The sequence below is a fragment of the Saccostrea cucullata genome, unplaced genomic scaffold, assembly GCF_032062105.1.
Source record: "Saccostrea cucullata isolate Sc308-1 unplaced genomic scaffold, CSIRO_AGI_Scuc_v1 ctg1178, whole genome shotgun sequence".
NCBI classification, from domain to species: Eukaryota; Metazoa; Mollusca; class Bivalvia; order Ostreida; family Ostreidae; genus Saccostrea; species Saccostrea cuccullata.
In genome coordinates, this window is record NW_026925933.1 from 66,459 (window position 1) to 93,745 (window position 27,287).

Here is a 27,287-nt window from a genome sequence, read left to right on the forward strand (position 1 = left end):
TGGGGTGAATTATTGGAGCATGTATATCATACAATGGAATTTAAAAAATGCATTTGTAAATTAAATTTAAAAGAAAAACTAAATCCATACTGTTCGGTCAAACGCATTGACAGATTTTAACATGTAAATTGGATAGCTGAATTTGAAGTACATGTATTTTAAAGACTTCAGTTCTTCAGCGTTTACAGCGCAGGCATTAGCAAAAACATAAACCTTCTAAGTTTTTTTCCAATAAAACTGAGTAAGATTTTGATCATGACCAGAAACAACACAATTTAAAAAAAGAAAACACCATTTTGTGGAATCTCCCTCCCCCCCACTTTTTATTACAATGCATGTTGATTTCTTCTCTTTAAATACATACTTTTTTTTGACTTCAGTGAATAAAAATTTGGTTTCAAAATTATTGAATAGAATTGTATGTCTTTTTTATAGCTATAAAAATAAAAGAGGGGGGAGAAGTGTTACAGAAGTCAGATCCGGCAAAGTGTTCTAAATTTAAAGTACTCAGTATTTTATCTACATTTTACTTTTCTAAAGCATATCAAAATAATGTTTACAAGATTATAATGTCAGCTGAAATTTTAAGGTTTAAATAATTTGAATCAATTTCAAAATATATATCAAAAAATAGAGACTCTAATTCCAAGTTTGAATAGATGTATCACCTATCTAATAAAAATATTTTTAAATATCTTCATAAAAGCTAAAGAAGCTTATTCATTATATAACATCACAGTCTTGGAGGGTTTTAACTTAATCTGAACATAAATTTTACTAAACCTCGTACTTTTCTCTTCCTGTCAGAGAACTAGGACGGAGTTCAACAAATCTGAAATCCTTGCAAAACAGAACACAACGAAAACAGAGATAAATGCAAAATCACAGAACATGTACTTTGAGTGGAAGTCTTTGATCCTTTTGGTCAATACGAGGACGCTTTTAGAAAAATATTGACGAAAAATGACACAGTGTCATACAAAATTTGTTTGTTGTTTTGCTTCTTGATTATATTTAATGAAAGGCTTGAATTCCTCCGTATAGGTCACAGGTCGAATTCGACTGAATCCCACCCTGTCTTTACTAATGGTATCCATGTGTCTGACCGCCGATCGCAGCTGTTCCAGGGGAGGTAACAACTGTTGGCTGTACATGTCGGGACTATTGGTAGTCAGTCTTTGGTTACTGAGAGAGTACTGGGTTTGCGTGCGTAGTAACGGAGACGTATTGGGAGGACTGGAATATTTTCCGCCACTCACTTTTAACACAGGCCGTCCGCTATGTTGCTTGTTTGCCACATTTAACTTATGAACCACAGAACCCTTACAGATTTTCTCCTTGTTGTAAACTTTGTTGTTGTTGTTTTGGGACCTTCGGTCAAAGCTTCTGTCACTTTTTGGTCGTACAGAGAGACTCCCCGTGTGTTCCGTCCCCTCGATGACGTCAAGATCATCATTCAAGCTGTCATTATATCGATTGAGCACTGTTTTCTTGTCCAGCAAGACCACCTGTTTGGTGGTGCTCGGACGATTACTTTTCTGACTACTGCCAGTTTTAGCCGTGTTTCTGGACGTCGTCCGCATCGCGTCACTTTCTGGCCTGGACTGTTGCTGTGACATCAGCATGCGATGAAGATCACTCGAAGATCGGGTCTCGTACGGGTTGTTTGATTTTTCAGGAAGCTCTCGAAGACTGGAGATTTGAATCGGTTCAAAGTACACATTGCCATTGTAACCTTGCCATGCCTGTAAAAGAAAAAAAATGGTTATGCAAATAGTCTACAAATAGCATGCTTTATCAGCATGTGTTAAACAATCTCCAAAATTATCAGTTCTGTCTCATTTCAAGAAGGAACAAAAAAATTCAATTCAAAAGCTGTCGATATTCTCATTTGAACACAGTTTTAAATGTCCTTTACAAATACCTTCATTTCAAATTCTAGAAAGAGCTGTTTTAATGGGATTACATGTACACTGTAACAACGTTAAATGCTGGACACATTTGAAAACAATAATTTTTTAACAGATTTGAAATCATGCAAAGTTTTTATACCATTCCCATCTCTTTACTGAACTGGTCATAAGTCATTTTTAATTAAATACATGTAATGACAAATACATTTATTACATATTTCCAATCATAAATGAAATAATCTCTTCACACAAAAGAAATTGTCAGACTAAGAGTCATCAGATAGAGGAAGTGTCATGTAAATAGATATAAATCCTATTGGATGCTTATTTTCCCAATTTGAACACGTCAAGATTTCTACAAAAAATAAGACTTTCCACTATATACCTTCAGTGGTGGCATTGGGGTGGGGCGTTCCTGTCTGATGTAGAAATACTGGGGGACCTGTACCCCAAAAGGAGACGTCCTGGCTGTTCCGTAGGGGGTCTCCATTCCCGGGGCGGTACTGGTACAGCGTGCCGTGATCAGATGCATAGCTCTCCTATACATCGCCTCCCGTGACTCCGAAGGAACACGAGACGTGTTTCTGAAAAATAAAAAAATTAAAAGTTTAGATTTGATCATTTTTTTAATGTGGTGCTCCAGTGATAACATACATGTATTTGGACTACACAGTATGTCAGTTTATCAGCATCAATGTTTTATATTTAACTAAGCTTATACTGTTAACAGTTGATGAAATCACAATTTATTAGCAGGTTAAGTTGAATTAAAATAAATTATTCACACAAAGCATTTCCCATCTCCACCAGTCACAGTGCAAAGAAAATGGGCTAATAACCTAAGAAAGATGTCTTTTATTTGGCAAACAAAAATTAATATTAATTATAATTTATAAAATTTTCTTTGATACATTTGTTAGAATTAATGTAATTCTTTAAATCAGATCCCTACAATTACCAAAAATAGGGCAAAAATATTGTAATAATGATTTCATACTGTATAACACAATTTTATCATAAGATGGGTCGATCTTCACTCTATTTCTTCAAAGTAGATACATGAATACTGGTATTAAAAACATGAAACAAGGACCCATTTGGCATAATACTTGTATCTCCCCAAAATATTTGAAGGTTATTTTTTCAAGGATCATAGCCTAAAAAAGATTTAAATGCCAGTAGCAGTTAAGAATTGCATATGGCAAAGTGGTAAACATGTCAGTCTCCAAGAAAAAATAAAACATAACTAATACTCTGGACTTTTAACAATGATATAATTTTGAGCAAAAAATTTTTCCTACAATAAAAAATTGGCATATGTTAAAATCTAATCAGTTTCAATAATAAGAATTTTGCTCTTAAAAAATAATCACAAACTGAATTTGATTGTTATGGGCATTTCCGACACCTAATTTGCCCATGTTCTTTGAAAAATAAATTTTATTTTCTCCAGCAGCATATAGTTACAATAAATGATTTCAAACAAAAGACAATAGTATTGCATCTAAAATAAAATCCATAAACTAAAAATTTGAAAAAAATGAATAAAAAATTCATTTAAAAAAATAAAATAAAGAGAAAATTTAAAATGAATTAAAATCAAACTTTACATGGAGTCATTACTGTAACTCGATATTTCTTCTTCGCACATGGCTATCTGAGGCAAATGTATCATAATACTGGTCTTCATTTTCCCTTTGTTTTGTTCTAATCAACCACAAAAACACCCCGACGAATATTTCAAATTAATCCTCACAAAACGCCATACTGTCGATATTTCAGCACCCAAGTCAGACATGTACTGTACATGCAAAGTATTAGAAAGCTTAATGCCTTAATCTCAATCAGAAACTAAACAAGGAAATCTGGTTAAAATCCAAATACAACACACTCACAAGTGTAACATAATAGGCTATTTAAAACCTGGAAGATCTTATAAGCTTTGGAAACCTGCACTTGGCCTTAAGGGGACCTGTCCAAAATTTACTTCGGAAGATAGAATTGTTTAAAGGTCCAGTTTTTGGTTCTCTTTGATTGGGCTCGGTACAAAAGTTTGACAGCTAAAATTGTTCTGATAACACTTGAATCTAATACAGATCAATAACCAGATTATAGAAAGAATATTGCAGATTGCACAATAACATATGTGTGCTATTATGACATCTGTGCTAATATATGAAAATTTTAAGGTGGTTTGGCCTTGCAAATCAAGATAGATAACTCTAGACTTACAGTTAATCAATGACTTTCTTTTCTTTACAATCTGCCATTATGATTTGTCTCAAATATGTCCCATGAGGTATTCAGGAAATTGTTTGAATTTCATCTTCTGTTAGAAAATTGGTATGATTACAAAAATTATTTGCTTTGGCCACGTTGTTCTCCAAGAGATTTTTTTAAAGCAATTATCTTTTGTGTTTAATTACAATGTATTTCTAAACTCCATGTATTATTCAAACTTTGCAACCATATTTATGCCTCATCATACCGTAAGGGTCAAGAAAATGCACATTCTGAGCTACTTTTGCTTCAAAGAGTTTTTTCCTTAAAATTAAGGAAAAAATTCAGAGTCTGTGTAGCGTAGTCTCTAGAGTTGCAAGATAGGGAGCTGATCCCAATGTTGCGGGTTTGAATCCACTGTGGAACATGGAGTCACTGATCCCTCTGGTGAGCCCATAAACTGAGATATGTTAAAGAACAAACAAACAAACAAAATTCATATAAATCAGATTTTCTGATACATCAGTCACATCATCATCAAATTTTATATATTTTATAATAATTCTTTGACCAAAAAATGGCATAACTATTACATGGATGCCTAATAGTGAGCCTGCCATTCATTATCAATTACAGTAGTGACAGATTCTACAAGAGACTCAGGCAATTTAAAAAGATTAAACTTATGTTAATTTATCTTTAAATCTTGTTTAAAAGGTTATAGATTACTTGTCTACTTGATATGAGCTAGGTAAACCAACACTGCTTATCAACAAGCATCCCCTCACAACAAGCATTCAAAATTCCCCATTACAATTAATTTTGCTAGATGGTGTTGGGGTGGGGGTCCTGGGGATATGGAACCACGTTTGAAGTTTTCTCCATCTTTGCAGACTTTTAAAACCCCTACCCCCTACCAAAAGCATGTGCACCAAAAGAATACCAAGTACCAGACAGGTTGTCAAGCCAGGGTAATAAGCCCTCAGAAAATCAGATTAAATGGGGGGATTAAACTGACAAATCCAACCCTCTACAGTGGAAACCAATGTCTATCAGCAGTATTTACCCTGTCTACAACTCTGTAATTACTTTTCATGACAGTTCCTTTGTACATCATGTCTTTGATGTTTTACTTTTGTTTAAAATACAGAAGTAGGGAATTGTCTCAACTTCAATTTCTTTTTGATCAATTTGAAGAGAGAAGAGAAGGTGTTTACTTATCAATATTTTAAAGTATTTATCTTTGGGTAAAAATTCTCACTAAGCACATTGTGTCCATTGTTAATTTAGAAAGTTATTAATCACATAATACAAACACTCAACATGTCATATTCTTTTTATGTAATTATTCTGTTATCCTATGGTAAATATAATCAATTTTTTGGAATCTTTTTAAATCTTACATCAAAGTGCAAGTTCTCTAGAACAGTCATTTGCCTGTTCTTATGAGAAGAAGGTCTTGTGAGAAATTTTTTTTAAAGTCATATTGTGAGAAAACACCTAAATCACAAGAGTTCTATGATGTAAGATGGACATGAGCAATAGCAAATTATTGGTCTTGCTGAATCCTGAACCCCAAAAATATACCCCCATCCTGTTGTAAAATGCTGCAGAACTGCAATGTGAGCCAAAACCTTTGGACCCCACATTTGATACATGTATGACAACTGAAAGTATCCAAGTACATGTACATGTACTTCTATCTTTTGCACTGTGTATCTCACACCACCTCATTTTTTTGTATGTTGTTTAATAATCTATTCATTTGTCAAAATATTAAAACCAGTGGTAAGATTCTCATTTCTGGGCCTGCATCAAACATAAGACATACAACATGGAGAGTGACTGTTACTTTGCCAGGGATTTAGCATTAGAAGTGAAAGTCACAGGCTTTTTGGGAATCACCTTGAAAAAAAAATGTAGGTCCTGTGACATGGTAAGCAATGGCATAAGAAAAAGCCTTTATTATTCCAAATATTCTAAATTTGAAGCCTTTCACTGGGATTTTGGTGACATCCCATATGAGTGAAAAATTCTTGTATGAGATTTTAAAGAACAAACTCATGAATCTTTGATATTAAATAGGCAATTTCACTTGTGAGATGCTAGTTACATGTAATTAAATAATATAACATATTAGTAACAAGAGATGTTTGTGAAAACACTTATGCCCCCCTCTCCCAAATAATTGGAAGTCCAAGGGGCATAACTCTGTCCAAAATGGTCCGATCATAACCAAAACAGAACGTGACCTTAGATATTCTTATGATAAATCTGTATACCAAATTTCATTTCAATATGTGCAACCTCTGCAAAGAAAATGAAAGGAAACTGCAAATTATTGGAATTTTTCTCTCTAAGTCCAAGGGGCATAACTCTGTCAAAAATAGCGCAATCATACCTAAAACAAAACTTGACTTAGATATTCTTATGATAAACCTGTGTAGCAAGTTTCATTTCAGTAAATGCAACCTCTGCAAAGAAAATAGAAACTGTTGGTGAACCAACAGCCCAAAAGACAGACAGCAGAAAAAATGATATGCCCTCCCTTCTTCAAAGGGGGGCATAAAATATTTCATATATTATTTTAAGAAACATACGAATACTTTAAATTCTATTTTCTTTTTATGCAAGAATCCTTAACTATCATTATTATAAGAAAAATTACTCTGGTAAAATTTTTAACACACCTTTTTGACCACCGATTCTCATGCAGAGATTTAAACCAGCGTCCCTTGTACACGATGATAAAATCTGACATTTTTCACCCAAAATCCGCAAGCATTATCCAACGAGAGCACTGATGGAAAAAAAAATTTCTCTTTCTCCGTAGAAATTACCCAGTAATGAGTAGCCAAGCCAGAATACACATTTATAGATAATCCAACCCTCATTTGAAAAGAAATTAAAAGTCATTGGAGTATCGCACAGGAACAATATTTACATTTCATATAGAAAGGCAAACAGAGCTAGGTTGGCTATAACAATACCCATTTTCCAATTTTTTTTTGTTCATTGAGACAGGGTCTACTTTTAATCACAAAACCATCTCAAACAATAGGCTGAGGCATGGTTAATTTTCTTCTAAATGCATGTCAAAGATAAGTAAAATTGCATTTAATGATATATTGTTGAGGGCTTATCAATTTAATTATACTTATTCAACCATCAATATTGACAAAAAGATAAGGGTTTCAATTCAGAGACAGATCTTGCCAACTAGATTCCATGAACACTTTTTTCAGCAAGCATGTTGATTAACTATACCTAAAACCCACATGGCCTTATAGGCTATAGCTCAAATGCAACAATGGATTTTACTGAAAATCCTATTCTCAAAAGAAACCAACTGTAAAATTAATTCCGCAACTCAAATTCACTTTTAAAAACCTAGATATTGCCATCAAATATGGGGGGGGGTGGGAGGGTGTGGTTATTATTTACATAACTATTTAAAAGCCAACAAAACTTTTATTTCTTATTTCACAGAAAAGAAATCAATTTCTAATTAGATCTTTAAGACATAGTCTAAAGAATCAAATTTTTTTCCCCCCCCCCCCCCCCCCCCCCCCAAAAAAAAACAAAATTTGAAAATCAATATCTGTGTAGGACTCCAAAGTGTGATAGTCATGCCAAAGTCCGATGGTTTCGCTGCACCAATCCACGATGGTCTGACACGCCAAAATCTGATGGTGCGGAAATCAATTATGACATCATAGTACCAGTGCGACAAGCTTCAATGCCAAGCCAGGCCATAGTCTCAAATAAGTATAAATAAATATCATTATGCAAAAACTAAGTAAACCCTAATCTCTCAGATAGGTGCAAAACTAAATTCCCTAAAAGTGTGTAACAACTATAACCTAGCGAGATATCTTGGATGGATGCAAGACTAACCCTAATCACTCGGCTAGTGAGGACTAAACCTAAATCTCTCGGGTTAGTGCAAAGCCAAACCTAATCAGTTGAGTGATATGGAAGAACTAATCCTAATATCTCTGGAAGGTGCAAGCCATAAGCAAAACAATAACTTGATTGCGAGGACCAATTCAGAAAGGATGGATTTTGAATGCTGACAACGAGGTCAGTGATTGATGTCAAATTATTGTGACGTCATTGATGTTAATTCTTTCTCCGCACCATTGGACTTTGGCGTGTTAGATCATCGCACTTTAGCGTAGCGTGTCTCAAAGGAAACGAACCATCTGACTTGGGCTTGACTATCAGACTTTGGCATCCATAAAGACAGTGAGATATCGGGTTTGGGCGCAGACCATCGGGGTTTGGCGCAGACCATCGGACTTTGGCGTCACCATCGGACTTTGTAGTCTTACATATGAATTTCAAATCAAATATTACTATAGGACCAATCATTTCCTGTACAATTACAAGATTTCTAAGTAAAAACCATGTTTACTTGTCAAACAGACTGTCCTTAGAGGAATGAAGTCTACTGAGACTTATGTCATTCAAGGATGACCTACCTGACCAAATACAAAGCATCTATAGTCTATATGGTCCAAAACATTAGGCAAAGACCAATTTCATGAACCCAGACAGACAAACAAGTTAAAATCAACAGACCAATGACTATTCTATTTTTGGGCCAGAAAAACACCTCATTTTGATACATCTTAAAAGTCTATAAATAGAAAATCTATAAGAGAAATCAAGAAATTGTCTATTTGACTGTAAGAAATGTCAAGAAAGAATATTACATTAAACAGAATTCATATAAGCACTTGAAGAGAAGAAAAATACAAACTCACAGTTACCTGGTTTAAGGCAAACAAACACTTTAACATTTTCAATTTGATGTTTAACGCCATTAGTCATTATGTATTTAACAATTAATCAATTTCTTAAGCTGAATTCAATTATGACAAACGTAGATTTAAAAAAGCACTGCTTTTCAAGGGTCAACTGCACATTCTATATGGCCCATAGGACATTCCCACGAAAATTGCAAAGCCTTTTTTTAACCACATCTGTTTATTAAAGTTCAGTTAAAAAGCCATTGTGATGGAAAATGTATTTTCTTAAAGACACCAATTTACCTATTCCAAAGCTTAGTAAAATATTCATTCAATTCTACTACCCATAGCCTTTAACTATCCTAGTTTTTTAAAAAATTGTTGAAAAGGGAGGGGGGGGTTAACACAAAATGACAACGAAATTTGATCAGCCTGTTAATTGTAAATAATACATGAAGCTGATGACTGTGGCAATTCTATAACTTGTTTTTTTTTTTATTTAACATAATTCCTTTAATTAAAGTTAATAGTTTTGACTTGGAGTCATTTTGCAAATTATTTACAAACAGGTCATGTATACAGTCCTATCCCATGTCTTGATTAAAACAAAATACCGGTAGTTTTAAAAATTAAAGCAATTAACATCGATAATAATTAACTTACAAAACACTGTTCATGTCATATATGGTGCTGGGTGGCGTATCATAGGCCGGCTTAACTCCACGATCATAGGCACTCATAGTGTTCGTAGAAAACATCTTTATGGCCATAGCGTAGTCCCTGTCTAAATCCATATTTGTAAAAATTTGGAGCTTTAGTCAATTTATCCGAGTGAAATATTTGCAAATGGGGGGATTAAGCTCCAAATTAAATATCTGTTTATATTGTCACACTTGTTTGACTTCACAAATCTCAAAATTACACATTTGGTATTCCTCCTCTACTTTGACCATTTTGTTTAATATTGTTCCATAAAAATTTTTCTTTCTTACAATCACTGGTCTGCTATTCCTAGAATTAATTTCAACCAAAATTGTTTAAATTAAATCACGTTTTCATTTTTCTGATGGCATGTCCTGCAAAATACTCACTATTCAAAATAAACAAATGCATGTGCAATTTCACACGAAGAAACAACGAAATTGATAAGAAATTTCCTTTATCTTCTCCACGCAATTGACAAATCGAAGTGTACCCCGGCAATACACAAGAACTTAATTTTATCCGCAAAGATTAGGGGAAAGTTGCTGTCATGGCATTTAAATTGAAATAATTTTGTCTGAACTTTCCTTCTTTTTTTCCTTCATATCAGAAAGCTGATTATCTTTTTCTATTATGCGAATTCACCTACACAAAAAACGCAATAAATTCCATGATCTCAGGTCTAGTTATTGCAGTATATATACGTATTGTAAAAACATGGTGCATGTCTTTTGATATTCCTCGCCGAGCACTGCAACCTTTTATTCCTTGATCCTTGGTGAAAGCCAGTGATTATGGTGAGAAATCTTTTAATACCAATGCCATTTTACTACCTACCTTTTAAAATCAAAGTCCTAGAACAAAGCAGTTTTTGTTTGAAGTTAAGAATGACCAGTATTTAAGGTATAGAGTCCTGCATTGGAATCCTGTTTTAGTTATATACAGCAAAACTTGTTTAATAAGAACACGGATATTGCGAATTCACGGATATAGCAAAAATTATCTTGGATCCCCAGCCTTATATAAATTTCATAATTCCTTATATGAATATAACGAATTACGGATACAGTGAAGTAATTTCATAAGTCCAAGTGACTTTGTTATAACTGAGTTTTACTGTCGTCCCTAACACTTACAGAAGATACATATAAACAAAACACAACTCCCTCCCTTAACTTTCCAATTATCTTTTAATACTGTGATTACAAAAGATATCCCTATGTACTATATCATGAAAACTTTTGATACGGCAAATCAGCTCTAGATCAAAATCCAAAATTTCTTCTCAAAGATAATAAACAAAAACGAGAATCCAAATTTTAAAAAAATCCAATTTTACCTGCCATGTTGAGTAAAAAAATCCCACTTAAAATGTTCAAACTCAAGATGACTTTTGGTTCTCAATGCAACTAGACCATAGTTACTGGAATGCTCAAAATGGTGTTCAGATCTTTTAGAACCACACGTTAATTTTCTCAGACAGATACAAGAGTTTCTTTTTTTTCGCAGAACAGCAGATAAATACAGACTTTTTACCTCTTGTCAAAGGAACATCTATAGATTTTTTTCTTCAAAATAACAATTGAATTCTCTTCTTCAAAATTTAAAATGTCTTTTGCGAGAGGATTTTTTTTTATTGATCAAATTAGGTTCTGAAGCATTGAAATTGTGTACATGGTGAGCCTTCAATTTACATTGCAAATTGATCAATATTTGATCAATTAACAAGTATTTCTCAAGTTTAAAAGTATTCGATGGTAAAAAATCTATACACAAACCATAAAAAGTACATTATTTGATGTCATTAAATATCTTGACTTTGATAAAGAGATTGATGCTATTATACCAATATAAATTGCAGGAATACTGTAAATCACTTTTTATATTCACGAGAACTTAATTTTTGTGTAATAACACAAAAAACAGTCAGGTGTGCTCGAAAAAATATCTTTCTCACATATATCAGTATTCCTTGAGATAATATAGAGTAGTAAACATAATTCCAATAAATTTTATCTTGTTAATAAAGATCGAGTTCATGTAGTGAAAATAAGGTGTCACGGAAAAGTGAACTATAACTGTATAATGGTCATAGAATAGCTAGAGATTGAGATAAAGGAAATTTAACATATCTTATAAAATTTGATTTAAAAAAAAAACATCAATTTTAGTAATTGAAGGTTCTATAAATACTGTAGACGTACTTTTTTCCACGGGGTCATAATTCCGCGGAATCTCAATTTCTGTTTAATCCGCGGGTAGAAAATTACGCGGATATCCTAGACTGTCACTATATGCCTTACATTTATATTAAGTACGCTTGGACAAATTTCCGTGGAAAATTGGTGACCGCGTACATAGCGTAAATTAATACCACGCGGAATAAAGTACTTCTACAGTATGCCTTTTCTTATTGAATGAAAATGTATTACATATGTTTGCATTAGACAACTTTCCAACAACGTGGCGAGTGCTATTTTGCAGTGTGCGCAAACAAGTGACAAGTTTTCGGTGGGTATATAGTCAGTTGTGATTGGCATTCATGAATTTTACAAATAATAAAATGAGGTGTCCTTTTTAAACTGTGGTGTACTCAAGAATCAAATAATTTACCATCCAGAAAATTTATACAAAATTTCAGGTATGGATAGCATTGAAGAAAATGTCACTTTTATGACACATATAAAGAGTTATCCTTCTTCATTCATATTGTACAGTGTGCCATAATGATAAAACAATTAATTGACAAGTAAAAGACATTTCAGAAAAATCATAATCATAGACAAAGTTAAGTGTTTATACAGACAAATGGCAAAGTTTAAGAAAAGGACAGCAACCTCAAAATGTAAAGAGTCATGTCCTTAATTTTAAAAATTTAGTAAAATAAATTTTATATTAAAAAATTGTTTATGCACTTAAGTATTTTAAATTTGCACATACTAATTTTCTGTTAAAACCTTGTAATGAGCAAATGCCCTTAAACTGTTAAATCAGAACTTGTATCAATTTCATATAAAATAACTTCAACTGTTGATCATGCAGGTATTCATTGCTAGGGACAGCATAAAAAAATCAATGTGCTATATAAAGTTTACTTTTCATATTAGATAAATATGTTTAATGATTCAATAGATTGATGGGGTCCTTTCTTCAATAATGCTCCTTTTAGATCTAAATTGAGACCATGTTTTCAAAAAGGACAAACTCTTTTGTGCATTGCTCTCCCTTTGAGGAGAGATATAGCATTTTATGCACAAAATACCATTCAAAGGCTTGACATTACTTTCAATTCTATTCAATGCTACTGCAAAAGAATTTTCAAAAGAAAACAAGATGGCTTGATATTATTCAGAGGACCAAAATAACCTGAGACTTATAGAAAAGAAACTAATGTAAATCTAGATAAACAAGTTTTGCAAACTGCAAAGTAAAGGCAGGTTAACACCCCACTTCCAACCCCCTCCAAGAATCTATACTATTTCAGACTATAAAATTTTCAGATTTAAATTTATATTTTTTGATCTAAAATCTATTTTCTGATAGGTAGCTAGCTGCAGATCTGTAGCTTGCTGGTCTGAAAAAATTAGGATGGATGACCATGCAACAGCACACTTTTGGTGCACAACAAATATACACTTTTTTGATGGGTGGTACTGTAGCTCTCTGGTCACCTATCCTAATCTTCTCAAACCAGTGAGCTTCAGATCTGCTGCTACCTGAAAGGCAACCCATTATGTCCAAATATACTGACAGAAAAACCATACTTTTCCTCAAACTCTGAGACTTCTTCCTCATCTTCCTGTGTTTTTGTTGTGAACCTCAGTTCTTTCTCCTCCTCCTCCTCTGAGGAGCCGGTCTCCTCAAGGATCCTATGTTCCTCACACCCCTCAGGCTTGTCCACCTCCAAGCATTGACAAATCATGCAGGATGGCTTTACAGAGACATGCACCGCTGACATTGTACTTAATTTTCAAGTTTTTTTTTAAAACACGAAATGTTTTCAATAAATTCAAAAACATCCAAGTCAGAAAATAAATCACACCAAAAAAAGCTCCAAGAAATACAACTCTATATTCCTTGCTATTTATATCAAAATTAACAGTCAAGAAAAAGAAGTTAGTCCTTTAGTGTCTAAATCTGTGAGCAGATCATAGGCTATAAACAATATTCCCTTCATGAAAACTTCAAATCATCAGAATTTTCGACTGCAACGACCAATATGGAGCAAAAGAAATTCACTTTCCAAATACACTGAAAATGATTCTGTGGGATAAGCTATTAACTTTCGAATACGGTACATGTTCGAATTAAGGGCAATTATTCCCTTGAAGTAAAGTTCAGGTAGAACTTAATCTATACAGACTTAATAAATCCTGTTGTGTATAAATCAGTGTTTGTGCCTGCCTGCAGTCAGGGTAGCTTTAATCACTGAATCTAAAAAACCGAAGATGATTGGGCATCAGGGAATTTAATAACCCCATAAATCTCTCACCCCCTAGTTTTTTTGCACATTATCAATTCTTCAATTGAATTTTCTCTATTTACATAAATCATAACCACAACTCATCTCATTACAAAACAGGATTTTAAATGTTGGAAAGATTTGATAAAGGAAAAAAATATTTTCATTCCTCTGCAATAAGCCTGGCACTTACCCCGAGCAACTCGTATCAATGGAAGAAATAGATGGAAGCTTGGAGATTGCATGTTTAGTGAAGTCCACTCTTGTTGGCTCTGGATCATATCTTGGAGGGTTATTTCCTGGGTAGGCATAACTAGATGGATGGGAATTGATGGAGGGAAAATTGGAATAACTGTTTGGCCGTGTTGGTAACTCGTTAAGAAACTGGTAACTTCCAGGCCTGCTCAAAGCTGGGTCACTGCTGGCTAGGCTGGTGGAATAGGATCCCAGGATATTGCTGTAATTCATTGGTGTGGAAATATTTGTGGAAAATGAAACATAGCTTGCAGGCCTTGATGGAAAACCAGGTCTGCTTCCCATGTATGTCTCATAGTCCTGTTCAGCATCCACTTTCAAGTACGATCGCTTTCCAATAGGAACATAGTCTTTGGATCTTGCCAAAGATGTTTCGAACCGAACTCTCATTTTATAAACACTTGAAGCCATAAGGATGAAACAGATGAAAATTGGGGTATATTCAAACTCTGGATTCCAAATTCATTCCACGAAAGTTTTATAACTTGCTGAAATTTTTTCCAAAGTCAAAAATTGAACTTTTCTATCCATAGTGCCAACAGATACAAAAACTATTGTTCCAACCAAATTTTTTCCAATTATCCAAGAGAACACTTAACATTTCACTCCACAAAAACACAAAAGGAAAGACAGCAAAAAGACTGAGGTCTGAAAAAAATGTCCAGAACAAAAAGTCAAAATTGTTATCTTCTGTTTAAAACCCCAAAGTTCATAATAAAAGTTAGGAGATAAAGTCTGGCAGAGAATATAAGTGAAAGCAGATAAGAAATATAATATTGCTTTGTGTTGAAACTCTAAGTGATAGGGTTTTCATAAATTTGAAAGGCTTTGAGGCTAACATTAATGGTAAAAGGTCATTCAATAACATGGAACCTGGAAATAAATTTCCAGTCTTGATAGAAAATTCCAAGATACAGAACTCTGAAAAGTTATGCAATATATCATTTTAATAGAAAAAATCAATTTTAGATGATGTCGATATTGAAATTACCAAGATTTATGGGTTTGCTTGTACAAATTGATTGGCATTTTTAGAACTTGTGCCAAGAGACCCCCCCTCCCCCTTTCAAAACAAATGTGTCCAATGATTAAGTAAAGGGTATTCTACAAAGGACAAATTCTTCAAAAGTACTTAGTATTTGGAATACTCCAAATTAATAAAAAAAATTAAGGTAAAACTTCAAAGTTTTGCTCAACCATGAAATTTTAGTCTGCTTTTGGAAGCATGAGTTTTTCAGAAATAGCAGTACCTAGTTTTAAAGTGTTATAGATTTTCTTCAGTTGGTACAAAGTGCCTAGAAAAGTACCATACAAGTTCAGCAGATACAATTCTCCATTATTTATTTAGTTTTATGTTCCAAATTTCATCACCATTTTATTTCACCTCTTGAAAATCAACTAAATAGGCATGACGTGTGTGCAATAAGTAAAGCATTGCAAACTTATATACATTATCTAATACACTGATTACAATGTAAATGTCAAATCAAATCAATACACAAGAATACCCAGTGACCATACTTCCTTAGCCAAAAATACAAAAAAATTAAACTCAAAACCCAAGTCCCAACTCCATCATCTGGTCAAAGCACAAGGTACTACAAACAAAGCATCCATCTTACCTGGCCGGGGCACTTTTGACCAAGTTCCGAATCACATCCTTGCGGTAATCCATTTTTTCAGCCATTTTTCAGACCAAAATTTAATCTCTTTCTGTCTCCACTTTAAAATTTCAATCAATATCCTCGGATATAAGTAATGTCTGTTCACTTTCACATATCAGTTTCTTAATATTTACATACTTAGCTTTCATAAAATGTAATCATATCTGGGTAGTGACCATTTATCAATAAAATCCCAGCACCATGTCTGACTTGTGAAAACTTTTCGGAACATGACATATTTGGGGATCCCAGATTGACACAACCTTTGTGAATACTAAGAAGAACAAGGGGTTAATTCTGCATATCTGTGAGGGAATCATAATTTGTCATACCTCAAGACACATGAAGACAAAATGCTTCAACTACCATAAATATCCTAAAAATAATCACAGATCAGTTGGTGCTCGATCAATGCATTACATTGATAAAGGCCAAAATAAAAAAAAAAATGAAGATATAAAATTTGAAATTTCAATATTTAACAAAAATTTCTGAAAGTTAAAAGAAAAATTATCAAATTAAATCAATGCACTAAAAAAACTGAAAAGAAAAACTACATTTATATACATAAAAGTACCTTTCTCGATGTAGGTATACGTACATACTTCTAAAGCCAATTCAAAGGAATGAATTGACCACTTTCATGTCAATTTCACTGATCAAGTAAATAAGATTTCAACCTTTTTTAGAAGTAAACACTTTTACTTCAATACAAGAGGAAAATTAATTTCCTGGATTTCGTATTTGCTTTATGCAGCTAAATGAAACGAGAGTTTCACCATTTTGTGTTTTGTAGTCCAATACAGCAACTTACAAATATTTTCCATTAAAAAAATCTCTTTGCAAAGTTCATTGCCTGTCAAATGTTGATACAATTATTCCCTTTGAATTGTTAATCATTCAAAGCATATATTTTACAGAGCAAATACGGTAACTCAGGAAGATGACAAAATTCAATGCCACCATATTATGTTGGCATCATTCAAGTGTGCATGTTTTGTTTTTTTGTTCACAATTACTTTAATTTGAAAGATATTCTTTGTTTTTGAATGCTATCAGTAGACATCGGCCTATCTGAATCCAGCTGTGATTTAATTAAGATTGTGCTGGTAACAATCCAAAATGTAACTCAATATCTGAATTTTAAAAAGAGTCAAAGGGGACTAACTCCATTTTTTTTAAAAATCCAATTTCTATAGCTTTCCTGAACAGTCTGAATTGAACAAAGACTGAGTGACATGTGAAGTGTTTGCATTTAAGAAATTCCTTTTAAAATCCATTATTTTTTTTAAGAGTATAGATAAACTGATGAGGAGAATGTATTCGACTGGTATACAGAAAGAAAGCTTGTCTAATAAATTAGTACAATTCTCTGTTATCCTTGGACTTTCAGTAAGGTGTTGCATTCTCAACATTACATAATTTCATTTACTGTTGAAATATACATGGGATAGAAATTTGGACGAATGTCAATGAGTGTAGCAAGGATCCAATCACAACGTTTCGTATGGCATAGAGGTGGGGCTTAAGTCATCTCATTGTTGTCAACAACAATTTAAATTGCTGATGTTATTAATTTCTTAACCAGTAATGAGAATTTGAGAGACACTAATTACGTAGCTTCGAGAATATCATGCCTCATAGAAAGTCCAAGGATGATAGAGAATTGTACTAATTCAGGCTTTTCATGAGAAGGCAAGGTTTAAAAAAAAATTTTATGACAATGACAATTTTTTTTCTGAGAATTAATACGTATAAATCAACAAGCTATGTTTATCAAAGACTAATGCTCTGAAAGTTTTTTTTTAAGTATGTTGAACTCTGAGAAATGGTATCAAAAGGTATTGTCACAAGAAATACCGTAGATCACTTAATTTTCGCGACACCTTATTTTCGCGAGATAGTCATTGACTCTTGATTAGCGAGACAAAATTTTCACGAATTGTGGTTATTGTTCTATATAATCTTAATGAATACTATTATATGCGAGAATTCCAATTTTCGCGAGCACACTGTCTCGTGTAATTGCACGAAAATAAAGTTCTCGCGAATAAAAAGTGATTTACAGTACACAAGTGAAAAAGGACCTCAAATTCCAAGGTCAAAGTGGAAAAAAATACAACCTCCTACCTTGATTCTGACGATATGTCTGTGATAAAACTTGCTGGAGTGTTGGCCTTCCCCCGTATCCCTGATAAATGTCTGGCTTCATCATAATGATTGTTAATAGCTGACCAGCTCACGCGATTGGCATTCTCATCAAAAGCAGTCAAACCTTCCCTGAAATTCACAGAATTTTCGGAAAATCTCATGTTTTCCTGTCTTGGAGCATCGGGTGGATGTTTGATAGCAGAATTTCTCAAGATGGGCGGGGGCATTTTATTTTTTTCGACTCCTGTTTCTTGAAGGATAATTTCGGATTTATCCGGTCCATCCACATCATCCAAGTCCTCCCCAGATTCTCCTGGGTCGTCATAGATACCAAGGTCATCCCCCTCTTCCATCTTCTGCATGGGGATAGTTACGACATGACGTAACATTTCATTGGATAACATTCTGACTGGAGGGGACTTTGTGAGAATGTTTTCTTTGTCAGTTTTGACATCGTCTTTATTTTTCACATGAGATATTTTTTCTCCTTGTCTCTGAGAAAGTTCAGATTTATTTTTCACACCTTGAGTAACTAAATGACCATCTTTAAGTGGAGTTTTTGGTCTGTCACCATTTTCTTCATTGCCTACAGTCATGTTGTTGTTATTCTGAACTTTATCAAAAACATCTCCAACACCTTGCATATTCTTTCCATTAACAGAATTAGTAAGAGTTACTGCCCTTTCACCATTAACCATCTCCATTTCTTCATTGTGTTTCTCCATATCAAATATTTGTTGTGGGTTGCTGACCTCATCTCATCTCTGTAAAATAAAGAAAAGATGGTTATTTTTCAGGCATATAACAAGTTTTAACCATATTTCACCATTATAAGATTTCTCTATCTCTAAAACTCAACCTTGAATATTCTTTTTTTTTTTTTTAATGTCAATACCATATGAATCAGAAAAGTAGTTATCAATATTTTTTAACATATCTTTTACTACTTCTGACATTCCTACAACCTCCAATGAACTGTCAGAACAAAACTTGAAGCAAATTCCTTGTCTTTATACATTCAATAGCTCGCAGCACTAGTCATCTTTTTCATTCAATAGAATTGATCGTCTGATAAGTTTTTAAGATATTTCTTTTTTTTTTTTTTTACAAACAGTGAAATCTACCGTCAGACACTTTCTATTCACATTCTTTACATTGTTGAATTTGTCATAACTTAAATTGCCACCAATTAAATCGGTCTGATTTCTCCTTATAAAGAAATTCATAATACCTCTCCCTCTCCAATAAAATTAATATCTGAGGGTAAATATACACTGATCGGCTCCTTTATTTTTTAAATGAAATTTGACATACCCCTCCCAGTCACAAATAAAGTCTTTTTATCCGCTATTCTTCTTTCTTAAAAATTTTAATATGTAATTAACAAGGATATATGAATTATAGTAATCATAAACTTTTAACATGTTTACTTTGACAAGTTTATAGAGTCCTGAAATGTCATTATGGACACGACCCTTCCAGAGACATATTTAGCAACTATAAGCACCTATACAGTTTTACAAATGTGGACAACTGCTCTCACTTTTTTGACAGAATTATTGAAATGTATTTTATTTAGCTGTGTTAATTCTTTTTATTGCTTTTTGCGGAAAGCAACTTCCACTAATTTAAGTACGACACTAAATGTCTTGCATAAGTATAGATATAAATAAGAAAGGAAATGTTCTAAATCAAATCTTCGCTTACTTGATCAAAAATCATACTCCGCAAAATATCTTGCACGATTTACAGTATTCATTTTTAAGTGAAACTTTTCTTTATTCAACTGAAGGTCTTTTTGTTCTGTTTGTTGGACAGAGCATGTACCATGATAAAATGTATACTCAAACTTTGTGTTGTACATAAGTGTTTTTGATTTATTATGTGATGTGTTCATTTTAACAAATCTTAACCTTTACTTTTTGTCATGTTGTGATTAAAATGTAGATTGCTTAATATGAACAAGAAATTTATTATCGCAATATTTGGGTGAGATGCACCAGTCACACAAAACAAAATTTACTTGCTATTATTTCTATATGCCAAAATATACATGTAGAAGCTCTTAAATAACAGTTGATTTCCTGTTCTCGCAATTTGATTTTTAGAATCATTTCGAACTCACCATATTTCACCTAAAAGAATTTGCCAAAATAAGGAATCTATGGTAATTAATACATATAACTGGAAGAACAAATAGAAACACATCAAAAAAGTTCAACAGATCATTTGGTTCATAAAATATAAAAATACTAAATCAATAAATGTTTCAAACAGTATTTTATCACTTAAAATGTTAGCACTCAATAGAATATTTTCTATCTAGATTGAGAATCAACATTTATATTCTCAACCTCAATGACAACACAGAAGCTCATGTATAAGGGGGCCTATCCCTGTGTAAGCCTTTTCTTGGGTGCAGAATTTATCGTTAATGAAATAATTAAAAGCATGGTTGTGAACTACGTGACAGATAAATGACAAATCTTCAAAGCGTGTGCTCGGATCCTAACCTTGAGTAATCTAATTCCAATCAGCTACCTTGAGATCTCCGAAAATTAAATATACATGCACTTGATTTAAAGATATGTCTGCATTCAAAGCCGCTTTAGATGTTTAGACTATTTAATTAAATTGGAACAGCTAGTAGGCACCTCAAATCCTCTCCTAGAATGATGAAATGAAGGGGAAACCATGTAACCATGGTATGAAAATGAACTCACAAGTTGAAAATAATTGACATATTGCTTCTTAGGACCTTGCATGGATACTTGTGCCTTTTTTTCCCAAAGAAACACTGAAATTTATATTTAAATTATCAAGCCATGTGCTCTGATTGTAACCTTTTGTAGCCTTATATATCCAAATCTGTACTTTGAACAGATACATGCATTTCCCTTAAATCTCTGCGCTACTGCTCTAAAAGGCTTAGATAGCTTATATGGGGTAGATTTGCTTTTTATATAATTAAAGTTGTACAGCTATAGGAACCAACACCTTATAGAAAGAGAGAACAGGTGATTTAAACACAGAACATAGATTTCTGAACTTCAAATTCCTTGGTGTCAATATCTGAAATATATATACTGCATTCATGTGTCATAAAGGTGCAGTTGTATATATATATTTGTTATAGATAAAAAAATTGTCAGAGCATGTGTTCAGATATTAAAGTTAAAGCTTTGTCATGATTTCACAAATGTTGTAACAAATTTCACCAAAATAATATTCATCTTTTCTGGCTCATCAATTTTTTTTGTTTTTTTTTTTATTTTTAAAAGATATGAAATTTTTCAATACCAGGAATTCTGAATGATCTCTCTTTCAGATAGGAGGTTCGTTAAAAAGAAAAAAATCCTTCCCTCCCCTAATCAAAGGATGTTTTGTTGCAAGTTGTTTGAAATTGGAACAGATGAATGCCAGAAAAGCTCACCTCAGGTGAACTAAAAACCAAGTTTTTAAATGGTTTTCAAATCTTATACAAAAAATCTGCATCAATTTAATGATGATTGCTGGAATTGATGGCTTGAAATCTATAAAAACCAATTGTAACATTTTTGTACCTTAATACTTAAACACTATTGAACTGAAAACTTTAAACTACAGGATAGTATCTGAACCAAAAATTAAACTGCATCTATACTTATGAAGTTTATCAAAATTTTTTTTTAATTAGATCTCTTAAAATTGCCCAATATTTGTCATTCAATGTTGATAGTCAAACAGTTTAAAAAGTTGCTAAATTAGTTCTACAATTGCAGTTTTTGGGGCCATGGATGAATTCAGTAAAAGCTAATTTCTGAATCAGATTTTTTTTGAAAACTGCATGATCAATATCTCAAGCTCATGTGAAGTATGGGGTAATCTTCACGTTCCAGTCAGGATCAAAAAAGAATAAAAACTCTTTCTTCATAATTCCTTCTAGAAAAAGCAGGTATTTGTATTTTGTTACATGAGATAGGGTTATCTAGTTCGTAGATCATGGTATTTAAATTGCCAATCAATGAAGCATTGTTTACAATAAAAAAACACTACATGATTTATTGCAAATCAATTGCGTATTTAACATCATGTATAGGAAAAAATAAATATTTTATGAAAATTATAACCAAAGAATATTTTAAAAAACAAAAACATTACTCGAATCTACATGTTAGTACTTTTTGTCCCCTGCTGAAAGTGGGGGATATTAATTTTGGTCTGTCTACCTGTCCAGCCATCTGTCTCAGTGTCTGTCTGTAGTTCTGTCTGTCTGTAATCTCAAGAAGCCTTTGAGCTTTTGTCATTAAATTTTACACAATAACTCCCTATGGCCTAAAGAAGAATCCTATTGATTTAAAGGTCAAAAGGTCAGAGTCATAAATTCAAAAATTCTTTCTGTTTGAATACTTTTGTTTCTGCACATTATCTCAAGAAGCCTTTGAGCTTTTCCAATGACATTTTATACCACTACTCCCTATGGCCAAAGGAAGACCTTGCGGATTTTGAGGTCAAAAGGTCAAAGTTCAAGGTCATAATTTTATATATTCTGTGCCTGTGTATAAAACTTTTATTTCTGGTGATATCTCAAGATCCTTTCGAGTTTTTGCAATTAAATTTCATACCATAACTCCCTATGCCCCTCCTGTCCTTCTTCGAGTGCCCTACCGCTCGACACCCCCCCCCCCCCCCCCCCCCCCCGAGTCAGCAAATCCCCTTATTTTTTCCTTTAACGGGGGACACAGATTCTCTGAATGAATTAGCTTGTTTTTATAGCAAATATGGCTAGTGATTGTACATAGAAACAAAATATAATAGATATAGCGAACTTTTTAATCCCGGCACACGGATATAATCATCAAAAATCTTTTTAAAGTCCCGTTGAGGTTAAATATAATGAAATTTTCTTACTTTGTTTGTACTGGTACCAAGTGCTATACATGCATATACATACATGTAGCTATCAAATGAAAGCCAAAGTTTCATATACAATTACAGTCAAACATTGTTATCTCAAACTTTATGGGACTGAGAAAATATTTCAAGATGTCTTACAGTCTAAGGATTCAAGATATCCAGGGTAAAATACTTCAGAAATAAATCATGGAACCTCAAACTTAAATTCAAGATGTCTGTGTTCAAGATACTAGTACCAAAGTTCAACTGTAATGATAATCATCCACTAGACAAGTAAAAGTTAATCTTATAATCAAGAGCAAGAGATTAACCAATCACCGTCCAAATCATTGTCATTGATTGTTTTGGCTTTCATAAAGTACCTGCAATATTTTTCTAGTCAAATCAGTAAATACATGATATGTGGTACAATATAATATGATATGATATGTGGACAAATTGATAATCATGATTATGAAATTGTTGAGAGTAATGTGGGTGCAATTTCCTGCTTAAAATTTTCCTGATTAGTACATTGTCAAAATATAATTTAAAGCGAGCTGCTTTGGTAAATAACATTTTGATTTTCCATTTAGAAAATTAGCTCAATTTGTAACCTAATCAAACTACCTGTGTGGTTAGCTCATTTGGTAATTCCATAATAAGCACTTAACACATTCAAAAGAAAAGTCCAAGATTTCAGTTTAAGATTGCTAGTGGTTTCGTAACAGTAATTGAAGGTTTTACTTAAAGACGATCAACAAAAGTCAATTCTCACCCAAATGATATATGTCAGACAAATGAAAATGGGCAGCTTCATTAGGTAGCACAGGGTTCTTAAAAGCAGGTTAATTTTAATTATAATGGCAACCACTGTTTTTTTTTTATCAAAGCAAATTGCAATTTTCCTCCTTTTATGCCATTCATATTAAATGGCCCATTGATGTTAAAACAGAGCTATTTGCTTGTAAGGCTGCTTTACTCCAATCTCCTAATTTTGTTTGACCAAAGATCCATACCCTAGTGCCAATTGCTGAGATTTGAAATTTTATACCAGCTAGCTAATCAATAAACAAACAAAGTCCCCCCACTTTACCATTGCAGGAGCAAATCACGTTAGATAGGTTTACCGTGGGGAAAATATTGACCGTGTAATTAGTTTTGTCAACAAGGGGTAGGTCCCACAGTGTACACTGTGACATCTTGAATCTCATCTAAGTTAAGTCCAATAGAATACCCCCGTCCTCGGCGGTAAGACACAGGATTTGAAGTGTCAAATATTGTCAGGTACGGGCCATGGCTTGCAGAGTTTAAAGGGCTACGGACAGATAGATTCCGATCAACATGCGAGTCCATTTGATTTCATTCAAATCAATGATTCTATTGTTAGAACTTGATTTGAAATAAACCTTTTTCAATCTGAACTTTATAATGATACTTTATTTAGAAACCTTGCTGATTTTTAAAATTGATGTTTTTAGGGGGTTGAAAACAGATTGAATTTGGGTTTAGTAGATTTAAAAGTTTTAAAGTTTAGTGGTCTAATAGAAAATATTCTCAGAATATAAAATGATTCTAGATTTGTATTTTTCACATTGTTTACAATAGCAACATACCTTATTTACATAAACAAATTGTCTGCATCATCATGATCAGGTTGCCACTGATGTCTTATAATTTCTTTCAAGAGAAGACTAAAAAAATCCCTGTTTTCACTTCATATCACAGTTAAAATTTTTAATGTGGATAATCCTATAATCATCTTCAAAGAACTACACACTTAAATTAACCAGTTGAAGTGAACACAAATGATTAAAGTTGAGTTGTAATCCTTTGGTAAATCAATCAAAGTTAAAGTGACTTATTTCATAACCTAGATTTCACTACGCACCACACTGACTTTTTTATTGAGAATAATACCAGTACACGTATTGTAAACAACTTAAACCATTACAAAAGAGTTAAATATATAGTCCTCATTAAGATTTTAGAAATCATTGAAGAACCTGAAAAAAAGTTATTAGTTCTACGGATTTAAAGTTCATGGTTCATTTAATAAAACATCAAGTAAAAAGAATCACTAAGCAAACTTAAAAACAAAAATAAAATTTCCAAAGCTTGGAAATCAATGGCCCATATCAAACTTTCATGTAAATATATTTTTCTTTTCATGTACCCCACATTTCTTATTTACTTACCTATATTTTGTAGAAAGAATCTTTCAAAACATGCTCCAAAAATAAGTCCTGAATCTGTAATCCCAGAAAGAAAATCGGTGCCAATATTCCTCTGTTATTTATGTTTTGATGAATATTGAACCTGCAAAATGATACATTTAATGAATTCCTATCCACAAACTGCCAATGTCTGTCAATGCCTGCACTATCGACAGAGGATATAAAAAAAACCCTCTGTCCTTTTAAATAAAAACTTTGGTTCATTACCAACCCAAAAGGTCTAGTCCTGCCTTTAAATCAGTTGGCGATATCATCCTGAAATATTAAAGTACATAGGCAATGTATATGGTGAAGTTACATTGAGTTGTTACATAGCATTGGACATTTCTCATTCTGAGTTTTAAGCCTCTACTTCATAAGAGGTTAAAGTTACCATTGATTTCAACATGGCTGGAGACAATGGAATAAAAGAATGTTTTCAGAGGACTTGGGACGAAAATTTTCGACCCTCTTGAAAATCACTTGGAGCATGGACTCAATTAATTATCCACATTTACTTGTATCAACAGTAAATTAAATGCTCTAGCATAATAAATTATTTTGTTAAATTCCTTTTTAAAAATGAATCTAAAATCCAGAAAAATGTAAAGTTATTATAGAAAAAACAATCAATCTTTAGAAGAAAAAAAAATCACAAGAAACCACATGCAAGAAAAACCTGATCATAAACATTTTGATTTTTTTTCATTTATAGTTTTTTTTCTTTTCCAAATCTATGGTGAACTAACTTTCTGCAGATAGAACTTGACAAGAAAACAACCAAAGTCTATTATGTAAAAGTTGAAATATTTACCATCTATTCTGTTGCTGTGCAATCTCGAGTGGCCTGGAAGACACATATAAGTAGAGTTAAGGATGTACGTACCTCCGATCAACGTTTAAATTTGACAAATCCCTCATCTATCAAAACACCACTCAATTTCCTAACTTAAGGCCTGTAAACTGAAATCAATGCCGATTTATTCAATACGGAACCTTAAACCCATCTCACGATGGGATACATTTAAATAAAAAGAAATTCAAGATGAGAAAAAATTTCGCATTAAATTTCAAATCATTTGTATCATCTGACTTTTTACACTTTATTTTTGGTCAAAAGAGGTTAAATATTGATCAGATAAGATTTAAAACACGGGAATGAAATGGTTGGTTCCTTTTCTTTCTTTTAAAATTGAACTAGCTATGTCACCAGAGATGAAATATGTTAACTAAGTAATTTTCACCCAGAGAATTGAATAAATTGTTTCTGGTGTATAGCAGATTCTATTTCACACATTTAAAAAAGAAAAGTACCATCTAAAATCAATATTATTTATATAGTAGAATAGGGTATATTTACATGTGGATGTTTCAAAAAAAAGATTAAATCCACTGTTATCAACGTTCACATATTCTTGATTTAACATTGGGAAATTCTTTACTACTCACAAGAATTTCAATATTTAGTATTTGACTCTAAAATTATGAACATTTCTATGCATCTCTATACAATTTGTATCAGTTGGTACAATTCAAACTGAAAATACAATATAAGAGATGAAACAATCCAAATATCTTCAGTGATAATGAATTTAAGTCACCAGGAACTTTTCCTCCTAATAGAAAAGATTCTTATAACTTGATGAAGAAAATGGAAAATTTAAAAATCTCAAACATGATTCTATAAAAGTTTTTCTTATATATCCAGAATTTTCTAATAATCAAGTTCTTCATAACCAAGTTATACTGTATTTGAGTGATAAATGGCAACTTCAATCAGATCCCAGTGAAAATCGTTCAGATTCTGGAAAATGAATATTTCTCTTTCTTACTTATTTATTTGTTTTGGTAAATACCACTTAATAGATAGTCCAGTATACCATTGTTATCAAATAATTTATACATAGTGGGGAGTATCAAAAATAACAAATTCTCAATTTAGAAAAAAACATTATGTAGACTTTTGTACACACTATATATATACACGTATATTTTGCAAGTAAAGCAGTTTGAAACTCTTTATTACTTAAATCATAAAACAAGTCATTAAATTATTCAATGACATTCTAAGAACA

General features: G+C 32.6%; 1 protein-coding gene across 4 annotated transcripts; it reads right to left on the reverse strand.

The window, feature by feature from the left end:
* Positions 1-614: 614 nt before the first annotated feature.
* LOC134270103 (uncharacterized) lies at positions 615-25,660 on the reverse strand. Of its 4 annotated transcripts, XM_062752277.1 has the most exons (5): positions 25,445-25,660; positions 25,195-25,315; positions 18,101-18,883; positions 2,299-2,497; positions 615-1,745 (listed from the first exon to the last, which is right to left on the reverse strand). In XM_062752277.1, exons 3-5 carry the CDS (start codon positions 18,844-18,846, stop codon positions 975-977), a joined length of 1,716 nt encoding a protein of 571 aa, XP_062608261.1. In that variant the 5' UTR covers positions 18,847-18,883; positions 25,195-25,315; positions 25,445-25,660; the 3' UTR covers positions 615-974. The 4 variants fall into 4 exon arrangements, with proteins under 4 accessions (XP_062608261.1, XP_062608262.1, XP_062608263.1 ...); XM_062752278.1 differs by lacking the exon at positions 25,445-25,660 and having other exon boundaries at positions 18,101-18,885; positions 25,195-25,383; XM_062752279.1 differs by lacking the exons at positions 25,195-25,315; positions 25,445-25,660 and adding an exon at positions 19,353-19,468.
* Positions 25,661-27,287: the final 1,627 nt, after the last annotated feature.